A 14273-nucleotide genomic window follows, 5' to 3' on the forward strand; every position below is an offset into this window, starting at 1 on the left:
TTAAAAATAAAGAAACACGTATTTTTTTGTTTTTGGAAAATCCAATTAACGGGGGGGGGGGTGTGAAAAGGGGGTGATTTTTTAAAATGAGTTTATCTATATCTCAAAACTTTTAAACTGTATTGATATAAAAATTGGTATTTAGAATCTCCTTTAAATATAAAGAAACACATATTCTTTTGTTTTCGGAAAATCCCAATAGGAAGGGTGTAAAAGGGTGAATAATGGGTTGAATGCCTTTAATGAGGCTACTTATATTTCAGAAGCTGAAGATATTACAGACCTGAAAATTGGTATTTGGGATCTACTTTAAAAGTAAAGAAACACGTATTTTTTCGTTTTTGGAAAATTCAAATATTGGGGGGTGAAAAGGGGGGTGACTTTTTAAAAATGAGAGTGTCTACATCTTAAAACTTTAAAATTTACAGATGTAAAATTTGGTAGTTAGAATCTCCTCTAACAATAAAGGAACACGTATTCTTTTGTTTCCTGTAAATCCCAATAGGAGGGGTGTAAAAGGGTGAAAAATGGGTTGAATGCCTTTAATGAGGATACTTATATTTCAGAACCTTAAGATAATACAGAACTGAAAATTTGTATATGTGACCTCCTTTAAAAATAAAGAAACACGTATTTTTTTAGTTTTTGGAAAATCCAATTAATGGCGGTTAAACAGGAGTGACAAATTGGGGTGAATTTTTTGAAAGGCTATATCTACAGAATATCTTGGAAGCGTAAAATGTTACAGACGTAAAAAGTGGGTGTTTGGAATCTCCTGTAAATGTAAAGAAACATAGGTGATTTGTTTTTGGAAACTCCTCTTAAGGGGAACTCAAAAGAGGTGAAATTTTAAAATGAGAATTTTTACAGTATATCTAAAAAAACTTAACATGTTACAGAAGTGAAAGTGGTATTTTTTATCTCTATTATACATAACGAATCGTGTATTTTTAGTTTTCGGAAATACCACTTGGGTAGTGGGGGGTGGGTAAAAGTGACTGAAAATGGTGTTGAATTCTTTTAATTAGGCTACTGATATCTCAAGAATGAAGATGTTACAGATGTGAAATTTGATATTTGCAATCTGCTTTAAAAGTAAAGAAAGACGTATTCTCGGAAAATCCAATGAAGGGGGGCGGGGGTGAAAGAATTGAAAATTTAATTGACTTAATTGTATGAGAATGCATACATCTAATAAAAACTAAAGTTGTTACTGACGTGAAAATTCGTATTTAGATCTCCTTTAAAAACAAAGATAAACGCGTTTCTGTGGGGAAACCATCTTGGAGGGTGGGAGTGTAAAGGAATTGAATTTCTTTCATGGGGACACATAAATCAAAAACTGAAGAAGTTAGAGTCGTGATAATTGGTATTTAGAAGATCTTTTACTATTAAAGAAACAAGTATTTCTTGCGGGAAAATTCACTTGGGGGGGGGGGGGAAGAGTAGTGTGAAATGAAGTGAAAAAAATAAATTATTTTTATGGGGATACTTATATCTCAAACCTGAAGGCAATAGACGTGAACATTGGTGTTTGGAATCTCCTTTAAACATACAGAAACAAGCCTTCTGTTAATTTTTTTTTGGGGGGGCGGGGGTGGCGGTAAATAAACTTAACGGCGGTGGGGTGTAGAAGGAGGTGAGACCAATTGATTTTACTGTTCTTAATGTACTTATAAGTATCCTCCGTTTCTCAGGCGGTAGCGCGCCGGCCTCTCACAGCTGGGTTCCGTGGTTCAAATCCCGGTCACTCCATGTGACATTCGTGCTGGAAAAAACGGAGGCGGGACAGGTTTTTCTCCGGATACTCCGGTTTTCCCTGTCATCAGCCATTCCAGCAACACATAATAGTAATAATAATAATAATAATGTTCCGGACCGTCGTCAAATGTGCGGACCGCGCTGGAAAAGGCTCCTGGACGGGTAATGACTAAGAATGCAGTCCGGCTGCGGGTTCAGTGCCGCCAAAGCACCCAATATGACACCACGCCGGATCTCCTGAAGGAATTTATACATATTAAAATGATTATAGAAAAAGATGGCAAAGATTTACGGACCCAACTGACCGGGAGGAATACCTGAGACTAGACCGGGAAGTACGAAATCGATTGCTGGAAAGGAAGATTGAAAAATGGGAGGAAACGTGCCGTAATGTAATAGAAAACGAGTCAGATCGGGAATTTTGGTGGATTCTCGCAGAAAACGAGTCAGATCGCGAATTTCGGCGGATTATATATCTAAAACAATAAGCATTCAATTATAAATTTCAGTATAATACCGTAGCGAAGCACGGGTATCTTGCTAGTTAAAAATATATACAGTGACTCGCATAATTATTCGGACAGACATGATTTGTTACATTTTCCTTTGTATTAACTTAGTCATTTCAGTAATAATAAAGCACTGATATAAATTAAATACAAGTTTCTGTAAGGAATATAGAAACTAAACGTCCATCATTCTTCTAATGAAAACTTTCTATGAAAATATAATCATTAAAAAACAAAATCAAAACCAAAACCAATATTGCACACAATTATTCGGACACTTTCCTTTTTACTTATGATCCTAATGGTTCAGGATCTAGTGGGCTTTCCTTTCATTTTAATTACTTCCCTGAGTCGACTTGGCATACTCTCCACTAATTTGCGTGTGTAATAGGGAGATATCTTCTGCCATTCTTCTTGAAGTCTGTTCTTCAGATGTTCTCTAGATGTGTTTGTTGTTTTTCTTATTTCTTTATCAAGTTTGTCCCAAAGATTCTCAATCACATGTAAGTCTGGTGATTAAGGGGGAGGATGAAGCACCTTTGGGCAATTAAACAATAACCACATCCTTACATTCCAGGCCATATGCTTTGGGTCGTTATCTTGATAAAATGTTTACCAACCCCCATATTTTCGGCACTTTTTTTCATATTGTCCCTCAGTATTCTAAGGTACTGAAAGTAGTCCACTTTAACCTCCATAAAAATCAATTCACCAACTCCATTCGTTGATATGCACCCCCACAGTATTACATCTCCACCGCCATCCTTTACGGTTGATTTCAGATTTTTCTCTTGAAGCTCAGTATTAGGACGCCGCAAAACTGTTATCTTCTCGTCAGACTGAAATGTGTTAAATTTACTCTCATCAGCAAATAGACCTTCATTCCACCAGTTTGCGTGTACAATATATTCTCTGAAATATAGGGCCAGTGTGTAGCAAAGGCTATAATATCAATGTGTCCGAATAATTATGTGAGTCACTGTATGTATATAGCTATTAGTGTGCAGTGCTGGTTCCGTCCCACGAGTTCCATTCCCGTGAGTTCCGAAAACAAACTGGTTAGGAAAAACGTCCCATGAGTTCCTACCGCGTATTCACGCCTGAGTAAATAAGCTAATGAGTCCCACTAGTTCCGAATGTCTCTGGAAAACCCAGTTGTCAGTTCTGAGGATTGACCGGCTAATAAGAGTTAATGGCCTTACCACCAGGTACCTAAGGGCTATTTTTAAGTAATTTGTGTTTGTGTCTTTGAGTGGAGCAGATAAACATGGAGTTCAAAACTAGCATTAAAGGAAACCAAATTTTGATATTTAATGGTTACCGTTTTCATAAGAAACGCGATAACAAATCAAGGGAAGTGTGGATTTGTGCTGCAAAACCATGTGCCGAAAAAGTGATTTTAAAAAATCGGGAAATGATTAAAGAAGTGGACCTGATGTTGTTCCTGATATGGCCAGCGATGAAGTGTTCAAAGCAGCTTCCATGGACAGCAAAAGAGCTCGCGAGGAGAATAACACTTCAATCTCACAGGTAAGAATGATTCATAATACTTTCTTATTGCTTCTCTTTATTTATTTTTTACAAGCTATTTTATTAATCGAATACAGAAAATGAACACAGGGTTGTTGGACTTTTGAGCCACTTTAAATTATTATATTAAATATAAGACTAAGATTAAAACATGAATGATTAAATAATATAATATTTATCTTTATATAATATGCTTAGGAATAATATATAATCATGCTTAGGGATCTAATATGATTCTTGAGATATGCTTAATTCTTTAATAATTATTGTAATTTAACAATATTGTAATAATGAATTACAAGCGGTAAAGTGAACCATTCTAACGCCATGTATTTTTTTCAGATATACGACGAAGAAATCGGACACTTGCATCAGACAGGATACGAGTTAGTATCTACATATTTAAGATTGTATCTACATATTTATTGATGAACAACACAGGCGTTTAGCCCCAATACATGTTCACAATAGAGTCTTACCTAAGCCACCCTACAACTAAATAAATAGCTGAATAAATAAACAAATAATATAATAATAATAATAATAATAATAATAATAATAATATAATAAAACAATAATAATAAAGGAATAATAATATTAATAATCAACTGGCCAACGGTAGATTCCCTCGAACCGTTTGCCTTACTTGCAATATATCTCATATGTGATCCCGGGGCAAGACTACACCTTCCACCAACTGTCCTTTCTTACTCAGCACATTCCCACACCGCCATTGTTTTTCTGTTTGACCTACTCTGCTTTGTGCTCAGGCCAACCATGCCTATGTTTACCTTCAGCATTTTCATCAGCTTTATTGTTCCCTGACCTACTCCAAAATAAACTACCACAGCAACATTACACAAATACATACCAAACCAGCCAAAATAACAACAATATTCCGTCATTACATTCCAATCCACCATACCACAACTTTCACAAAACCTCGGTAATATTGCTTCATTTCATTTCATTCCGTCATAACACTCCATAATAACATTGAAAATTTCGGCAATCATATACCAACACCTCTCCAACAACATATTTCTTCGTCCCTTCTGCACAAACAAACCAAAATTTACAAAATGATAATAAATCATCTCTCTCCAACTCTAAAAATTCAATACTCATACCAGACACAATACCACCTCCCAACTCCTACGAATTCAGCCGTAAATAAACCATCTCAATACCAAACCATACATCACCTCATAACCACATTTCCAACACCTCATTTCTATATATACCACTTCTACTTCTCCGACAATTACACTCACACAATCTATTTAACAGACATATCACATATCATAACTTATTCAATTTACCATACACTCATACTCCTCCTATTACCCATCATAATTACCTACCGAAAACTCCATCTTCCACCAAACCAAAATTTACAAATAGCCAAATTACATTACTACAACTTCATACTTTTCCAACACCACATTTCAACATCTACAAATACCACCCACTCGTATACCATCATCACATTCAATACAACTTACTCATGAGTACTCCACCACTTCTCCATACCTTTCCAACACCACATTTCAACATTTACCACCTCTACTTCCAACACCACATTTCAGCCCTAGCACACACTCGTCCTCACAACATTTAATAACTTACTCGCTATATTACAAACAAACCTAAATTTACAAAATGATAATAAACTCACCTCTCTCCAGCTCCAAAAATTAAATAGTCATGCCAAACACCAATACAATAAAACCACCTCCCAACTCCCACGCAATCATCCGCAAATAAACCATATCACATATCATAACTTATTCAATTTACCATACACTCATACTCCTCCTATTACCCATCATAATTACCTACCGAAAACTCCATCTTCCACCAAACCAAAATTTACAAATAGCCAAATTACATTACTACAACTTCATACTTTTCCAACACCACATTTCAACATCTACAAATACCACCCACTCGTATACCATCATCACATTCAATACAACTTACTCATGAGTACTCCACCACTTCTCCATACCTTTCCAACACCACATTTCAACATTTACCACCTCTACTTCCAACACCACATTTCAGCCCTAGCACACACTCGTCCTCACAACATTTAATAACTTACTTACTCGCTATATTACAAACAAACCTAAATTTACAAAATGATAATAAACTCACCTCTCTCCAGCTCCAAAAATTAAATAGTCATGCCAAACACCAATACAATAAAACCACCTCCCAACTCCCACGCAATCATCCGCAAATAAACCATCTCAATACACATAATAGCAAACCATACATCACCTAATCATAAATACTAAGCTTCCAGCCCTAACACACACTCGTCTGCCATCACTCCGCATTTATACCAGTCACCAATACAATACAAAATGATAATCAATTACAACTTCAACTCCACCTAATAAAACACCTCAAGACAATTATTCAAACAAAAAACACCACTTCTCCAGTCTTATCCCTTTCCACACTTAAAATCTATTCTTACTTCTAGTAGTTATCGACCTCTCATCCCTTATCTCCATATACCGTTCCATGTCCTCTGTATCTTCCATCCCTTTACGTACTTTTCCCCATATGTCTTTTAAGCTCCTACTTCTGACTTTACTCATAATTTTTTTACCTTCCTGTCGATCTGTCTCCTCGTGCCCTTTCTTGTCCACCTTCCTCTGTCCTTTCTTGCTCACTGCAACACTACACTCTACTCTCCCAGTTTCTTGCTGCTCACTCTCACCGCCCACTTCACTACCCCTTTGTTCTTCAGCCTCTCTCCTGCCTTGTCCGTCCACTGCTCTTTCCTTACCTTTGTTCATACTTCCACTTAGCACCTCGCCCTGTCTCTCTTGACACTTTTCCGTACTACTTCCTATAATTACACTTACACTGTTACTTCTTGTATTTTGTCTATCCTCTCTACTGCTCGCTGCACTGCTCCCTTCTTCTTCAGCCCGCTTTGACTTCATCTCTAAGTCCATACTAATACTGATATCACTCCTCACTTCCCTACCTTTCGTTGCACTACTCACTTTTTCTTCGTCTTCTTTTATCCTCCTGTCTAAGTCAATCAGTCCATTTACAGTCCAGATTTTCTTCCAATTTCTGCCTGCTACCACTAGCTCTTGCCCTTTAATAGTCGCTCTCAAACCTTGATTAATTGCACGCATCTTGTGTTTTCTAAGTATTTTCTCGTTCCTAATCGTCTCCCATCCAACGTCTCTCTTGATCCATATTTTCTCTCTCTGCATATTACTCGCACTTCTTACCACAGCATCAGCCATCAACGTAGAAAACAGTTCTAGTTTGATAGGCCTTTTGCCCCTAATTTTTCCCACCCTCTGCACATCATCTATATCTACTTCACTAAAATTATGTTTCAACTTCCCCTGTATTAAGTCCACAACTTTGTAAGTTGTCAGTACTTTGTCTTCTCTCAACTCTTCCGGCACACCATAGATAAATAAGCACTTCTTTCTTCGATATAAAGTATTGGCTTCCACTTCTATTTTCAGCTTCAAGTTCTCCTTTTCTATTCGTCCTATTTTTTCCCTTAATGCTGCCACTTCTCCGGTGTTATGTCTCACTTGTGCTGTTATGTCTTCCGTTTTTTCTCTTAACCATACCTCCATTTTTTCAAATTTCCTGGTTTGTTCCTTAATCATATTTTTAATTTGCTCAAAAGGGCCAACTTCTTCCACCACCTCTTTTACGGCTCTTTTGAATGCGTCCATATTCTCCCTTTCTTCATTCCTACTAGGGGTCGGGCCTGGGTTCAATTCGACCCCCCCAATACATAGCAAAATTATAATCACCGCCGCTGATAGCAGTAATTCACCTTTTCTCTCCAAATCCCTATAACACCTTCCTAATTTCATTTCTTCTTTCTTCATTCTTCCCTGCCATCTTCCTACCGTCGCCCTGTACTGCTCTATACTAATCATTGTCGGCACACTTCTCCACAGCCTTCCAGCTCTAGGCACTTTCACCCACACCTCCCACTCCCGGGACCCTCCGCTCAACGCGACCTCACTCGTCCGTGGCTTAGGCAAGACTGAGGATACGAGTTAGTGACTCGAATGCCTCAGTTCCTAAGTTTAAAGAGTTCCTTGTACAGACAGAGGAGTAAAGCACAAGGAGTGCAGAAAGAACCAATGCATCGAGATGAAGTAAATTTAGCTGAAGAAACTCTATGTGGGCTATGCCCGATGGCACAAACTTATTATTGGCTGACGTCTGTGAAGGCGACAGATTATTGATATTTGCGAGCCCTAGAGGCAAAGAAATATTAAAACAAAACAAAAACACTTCTTAACGAACGGGGCATTTAAGAGTGTCAGTAGCAAAGTGTACACCATTCATGTAGATTTGGGAAGCAACGAAGAGGAGATAAATGTAACGCCTGCTGTTTTCGCACTGCTTCCAAACTTCCAAACTGCCACTTATGTTCGCCTCTTCAAAACATCCTTAATGCAATACCTGAATGGTCACCTGAAATAGTAAACATGGATTTGGAGGTTGGAGCTATCAAAGCGATAGAAGAATTATTTCCAAGAGTCCAAGTGCAAGGTTGTTTTTTCCACTTAAGCCAAAGTATTTGGAGAAAAGTGCAAGAAATTGGGCTTTCGGGTATGTATAAAACTAGCCAGGAAATCAGAAACACCATCAGGCAGTGTGCTGCACTTGTATTCCTCAAACCAGAAAAAGTAGAAGACGGTTGGCGACACATTCATAGCACGCTCCCGGACAATGAAAAGTTAATCGAGTTTTTTATTACTTTGTTGAGCAATGGCTTAAAAACGTGCATATTCCGATTGAAATGTAGAATTGCCATGGGAATAGGCATAGAACGAATGATTCTGTACAGGGTTGGAACCATAAGCTGAATTTGAAATGCGGAAAACCACATCCCCGTGTAAGAGATTTGGTGTTGTGTTTGAAGGAGTCAAATTTCAGACGAGGAAATTATCGGGCAGAGTTGAATTTGCAAGCCACAAAATGGAAAAGAAAATATGTTGCAATGGATGACAGAATCCAAAGAGCAACTCAACAGTTTGAAGAGACCGGTGATTTAACAGTATTTTTAAGAAATGTTTCGTTTGCTGTACATATTGATTAGAGTATAAAGAGAATAATACGGTACTTCAGTTAAAAGATCAATTTGACGAAGCTACGTGCTGATTACTAAATGACTTGTAAATAAGATAAAAATTCAGTTAAAAGATCAATTTGACGAAGTTGCGTGCTGATTACGAAGTGACTTGTAAATAAGATTTAAAAAAAAAACAGTTCATAGATGAAGCGACATGCTGATACTATTTTAAGAACTTCGTAAATATAACTCAAAACTGATTATTTTGACGAAGCCACATGCTGATACAGATGCTGACAAGGGGAAAGCTGCTTATGGGAGCTACCGGTCCATGGCGTTAGCCCCCCTCTGTTAGAAGAGCCAATTCATTAAAGAGGGCTCGCACTCCCGGCTGGCGCTAACAATGGACCTTATCTGTTTCAGTAATAAACAAATTAATACAATTTTGCTGTAGAAAACTAAGATGAAACTCGCTCAGGTAGTGTTCGGAACTGACGGGACTCGCTCAAGTAGTGTAATTGGCAGATAGCCAATTCGCGGAAGCATTCGGAACTCATGGGAATCGGAACTAGTGGAAGGACACGGCAGTGCTGAATAGGTGTGGTAAAACCGGGAACCACCCGGTCCTGCCCCACGTGGTATATCCGGTTTCACCACACTGGTAGTTGTAAGGAAACAAAATTAAACAATCAAAAATATAATCATATGCCCGCCTGGTGGCCATGATCGTTAAGGTATTGAAGGCTGAGGTTAGCCGGTTCAAGTGTCGTTGGTCGAAAAAATGTTCACCATCAGAATGTTGGCCGGCAGGGTGGGGGAGGTGGTGGTATACAATTTCTAATCACTAGATTGCGTGCCAAAAGCTTGGATTAAATTCCAAACCTCTCCGCAGTGCTCATATGGAGTGGGGGCATATGACACTGTTAATGGTGATTCGTCCGTCGGATGGGGACGTTAAGCCTTGAGCAGACCCCTTGGTGCTATTCGACAGGAGTAGGCTACGTGCCGGCACTGGGTTCACCTTCTTATTTCCTAGTGTCATATATCACGTCATTCATTTCATCTCATTATCTCCTCTGAAGAGGTTGACGTTAGGAAGGGCATCCGGTCATAAAAACCCGCCACGACAGATCATCTCTTCTCACCTCACCTCATACCCGACCCTGTAGAGAAATGGGACAGGAGTTATACAAACAAACAAACATACAAACAAACAAACACTAAAATATAATCATATCGTAAGCCTAAACAAATAAGCTACATGCAATGTACTTAGCTTTACTGTTATTGCTGTAGTACTTCGGTACTAATCGATCCAGCTTAATAGAAAGTTGAAACAAGGAATCACAAATATACAAAAACATTTTTCCCGGCTGAACAAATCTCCACAGTAAAATGGCGAACTCCCCGCAGCTTCACCTTGGTCTTTGTAGTTTTGTTCGGCCGTTAGCAACCAGGTAGCAGCAATAACTGAGCCAGATCTACTGGGATACCTGGTTATGCCCCATTCTCCCCTACTTTCTCTTAAAACAATAATCACCACCACTATGTTCTGCCGCTTTACATGTCTTCTAGTATTTTCTCCTGATCATGACCTCTTTTGTCCCGGAGCAACTACACGTCGAGCATTCTTTGTTTTACATACGAAAAGGAGCATGTGTTCTGATTAATACTATTCGCTCTGACATTTAATGGCCACTAAGGGCTTTAAAAATGCCGGAATGACTAAAGTTGTTATTTTTTTAATTTGCTTTACGTCGGACAGACACAGGTATTATGACAACGATGGGATAGGAAAGGCTTAGGAGTGGGAAGTAAGCGGCCGTGGCCTGAAGGTACAGCCCCAGAATTTACCTAGTGTGAAAGTGGGGAAACCGCGGAAAACCATCTTCAGGGTTGCCGACAGTGGGATTCGAACCCACTATCTCCCAAATGCAAGCTCGCAACTGCGCGACCCTAACTTATTCGGCAATGACTAAAATAATGTGATTTTCTAACAGAGGAAAGATTGGGCTATTTTTATACGAATAAAAGAAAAACGAGTTTTTGGTTCAAAATCAGTTCATTTCAGTCATATCTCTCCTTACGCCGTATATCAGTCGCGGAATAGGCTACTACTTTCTTACGGGCAGGGTTTCAAAATGTTACTTCACTCCGAGACGCTTGGAAACAATGCACACCTCGCAAAAAGAAAAGGGAAACTGATTAACAATAGCAATGCAGCCAGATTGAAAGTGAACAGATTTCAGAAACCAGAGGAACGTAACGGGTAAGAGGTTCACTAAAGTGAGCGCTGACCAATTCCATTTGCGTGCCGGAAGCGAAAAATAAACTAACTGAAGGTCGCAGTGAACCGAAAACAAGTGACAAGGCACAAAGCGTTAGCAGCTCCTCCAAGAGAAAGGTACGACTCGTGGCCACTGGTGCGCGAAGGAGAGGTCGCAGTAAGTCTCTTCCTGCCGTCTCAAGGTGAGACATTACGTGAACACACTCAAGACGTATAAACGATATTACAACACGTTTCTAAACAAGAAATGTTCACGAAGTGCCTGGCAGGTATTGCCGTAATCCAATGCTTCCCAATTCTTTTCAACTTGCAGAACCTTTCCGAAAGTTCAAGAGTGAGCAAACCCCTTATTAATATACACTACATACTCCGCGAAGAGGTGATACTCCACGTGGCGCGTCCCAGGTGGCGGATAGGGGTTCCTAACTGGCTTGCTGGCGGACTTGAGGGAAGTAAAATACCTCCCGCGGACCAAACACTCAACCCCCTGTGGGTGGGGGACGCAGGCGAAGAATACACCCACGGTATCTCCTGCCTGTCGTAACAGGCGACTAAAAGGGACGATCAAGGGATGATCCAATTAGAACCATGATACTACTTGTAATTAGTACCATCACGCAGGAACACCATGGGTCGCTTTTACTTGCGCGTAGTACCACTATATTAGGTACACAATAGGTTTGTGATTAGTAGCGACAGCGTGTGCTCAGGATGCATTTTACAGTACCTGTGATTCGTGCCACTATAGGAGCGCCACCATGGGTGAGCGACACCATGGTTCTGCCTTTGCCTATGATTAGTACCCACTATGTGAGGAACACCACGGGATAGTGCGAGTCCCTGTGGTTAGACCACTTACGTGAGGAACACCATCGGTTTGCGTTGCCTGTATAGGTTTGCGTTGCCTGTAAATAGCGACACAATGTGCGAAACACCATAGGTTTGTGTTACATGTGCCAATTTCATTACCTGTGAGTAGGACCATCATGTGTGGAATACCGCGAGACTACGCTACTTTTGATTAGTACTGCACCATGACAAATACCATGGTTCTACTTTCCTAGCAATAAGTACCATTATGAGGGGCCGATGAGCTGGATTTTGGACCCCTTTAGACTACAAGCATCATTGATTCAATATTGTGCTTTAGAAGCAGTCCCTTGGTCAGTAATACAATTGTTTACCGCTAGTTTCTGTGAATGTGGAACTGTGCGCGTCTGATCCACTGATTGTTTTAAATTCACATCCATCCAATCCAATCCAATCCAATCCAATCCAATCCCATCCATCCATCGTCCTCACGTTCTGAATTCTGGTCAGTGGAGGATTATGGCTTTTTAACTGTCCTTACATTTCGTCTCATTTCGTACCATTTGGGGCCGATGACCTAGATGTTAGGCCCCTTTAAACAACAAGCATCGTTATCATCATCATTAATATACATACTATCGAAACCGTTTATTGCGACATCGCTTTTAACGACGTAGTGGATATAACGGCGAGATGTAGTCGTCCCGTCTAAATCCTATTTTTATTTTATGAAAATAATATTTCCTCTCGTGCAGAGGCTGCCTTGCAACAAGGTATACTTTTACATTCATTTTTAGAAGGTATGGTAATATAATTGTAACAATGATTTTTTAGAATTATCAATGAACCCCTTAAGGCTAACGTTGTAACTGACAGACATAAATCTTTCCAAAAATTGGCGTCAAAAACAGGAATTGTTCCCCTCGCTCCAAACATCAGACCCACCAGGTCGACTTCCTATAGCTGGTATTTCTCCCGGTAGTAAGGAAGTGAAAACCTACAGCCTGTTTTCCAGTCATTGACCAGGTCAGGGATGAAATGAATGAAGCAGATATAGGCTATTAGTACGATGGGGTCGCCACTGCCAAAGTGATTTATAAACGACTGATAGATGATATGAAATGAGAATGTTTCTGGAATGAAAGATGACAGGGAAAACCGGAGTACCCGCAGAAAAACCTGTCCCGCCTCCGCTTTGTCCAGCAAAAATCTCACATGGAGTGACCAGGATTTGAACCACGATATCCAGCGGCGAGAGGCCGACGCGCTGCCGTCTGAGCCACGGAGGCTCTTAGTAAGGAATTGTTGGTAGGTAAATATTCCTTTTCTCGAGGTTGACATCCGAGGGCTGCGACTACGGCTTTCAAAGCGAATAGTGGGATCGATGATGTAACCCATCTTCTTATTCTTGAATGTAATGATGTCGATTCTTCTGTGGCTTCCGTTGTCCGCTAAGCCATGAACCTCTTCAAGTACCTGGAAATCTTTCAGCGTTGTTGCAATTAACGAGCGGATGTTATGATGATGCGTATCCCAGAACATGCGCAAGAGTTTCAATCTCCTTGAGGCAGTGCCTACAAACGGAATCGTTTTGAGATTTTCCTGGTATCGATCTAATTGCTGAAATGTTTGCTGTCATCTTAATTGCCTCACGCCATTCACTACATGACAAGCCTTGATGGTCTCGAAGCCAGGGATTGGGAGGGGTATATTCATTGTGTAAACATACACCTCTTCCTTTCTACTGCAAGTTACACCACTCACTGAATGCCTTTCCTCTCTGAACACTTCTCACTTTTCTGGCGTCAGTTATTTCTAAGCGAGGATGTAGCAAATCGTTAGATGGAGGGACATTGAGGGATTGTAGTGAGAGAGTTATTTCTTCTTTCAGATTTCTTATAGCATGGATGCATTCGTCATCTGAGCTTAGTAGTACCATACAGATGTCAATGTGCTGAAGATGCGCTTCACAAGTGGCGCAGAAGAGTTCCGGTATTTAAAAAATCGCTTATTACGACATATTGTATAAAAAGGCGCATTTTTATCACATTCTCAGATAAATCTATCGACTGTAACGTCCAATGTTGATTTTTATTTGTTACAAGTTTGAAGAGTGCTAAAAACAATGAAAAACTTATTTTCAAACTCTTGTTTTCGGTAGATTGTAAATTTCAAAGCAGTGTAACACTATCTGTAAATTAGTTAAGGGAAGCATCGCTGTGAAGATATCATCATCATCATCATCATCATCATCATCATCATCATCATCATCATCATCTACTAAAGGCAA

At 39.7% G+C, this 14273-nt stretch overlaps 1 protein-coding gene across 1 annotated transcript; it reads right to left on the bottom strand.

Annotated features, from left to right (window-relative positions):
- Positions 1–4447: 4447 nt before the first annotated feature.
- LOC137499039 (uncharacterized) lies at positions 4448–7778 on the bottom strand. Its single transcript, XM_068227086.1, has 2 exons — positions 5710–7778; positions 4448–5333 (listed from the first exon to the last, which is right to left on the bottom strand). Exon 1 carries the CDS (start codon positions 7736–7738, stop codon positions 6272–6274), a length of 1467 nt encoding a protein of 488 aa, XP_068083187.1. The 5' UTR covers positions 7739–7778; the 3' UTR covers positions 4448–5333; positions 5710–6271.
- Positions 7779–14273: the final 6495 nt, after the last annotated feature.

This window comes from Anabrus simplex, chromosome 3, assembly GCF_040414725.1.
Source record: "Anabrus simplex isolate iqAnaSimp1 chromosome 3, ASM4041472v1, whole genome shotgun sequence".
NCBI classification, from domain to species: Eukaryota; Metazoa; Arthropoda; class Insecta; order Orthoptera; family Tettigoniidae; genus Anabrus; species Anabrus simplex.

Excerpts from the sequence above, each read along its gene's own strand:
- LOC137499039 (XM_068227086.1), bottom strand. The coding sequence starts at position 7,738 with ATGATTAGTATAGAGCAGTACAGGGCGACGGTAGGAAGATGGCAGGGA.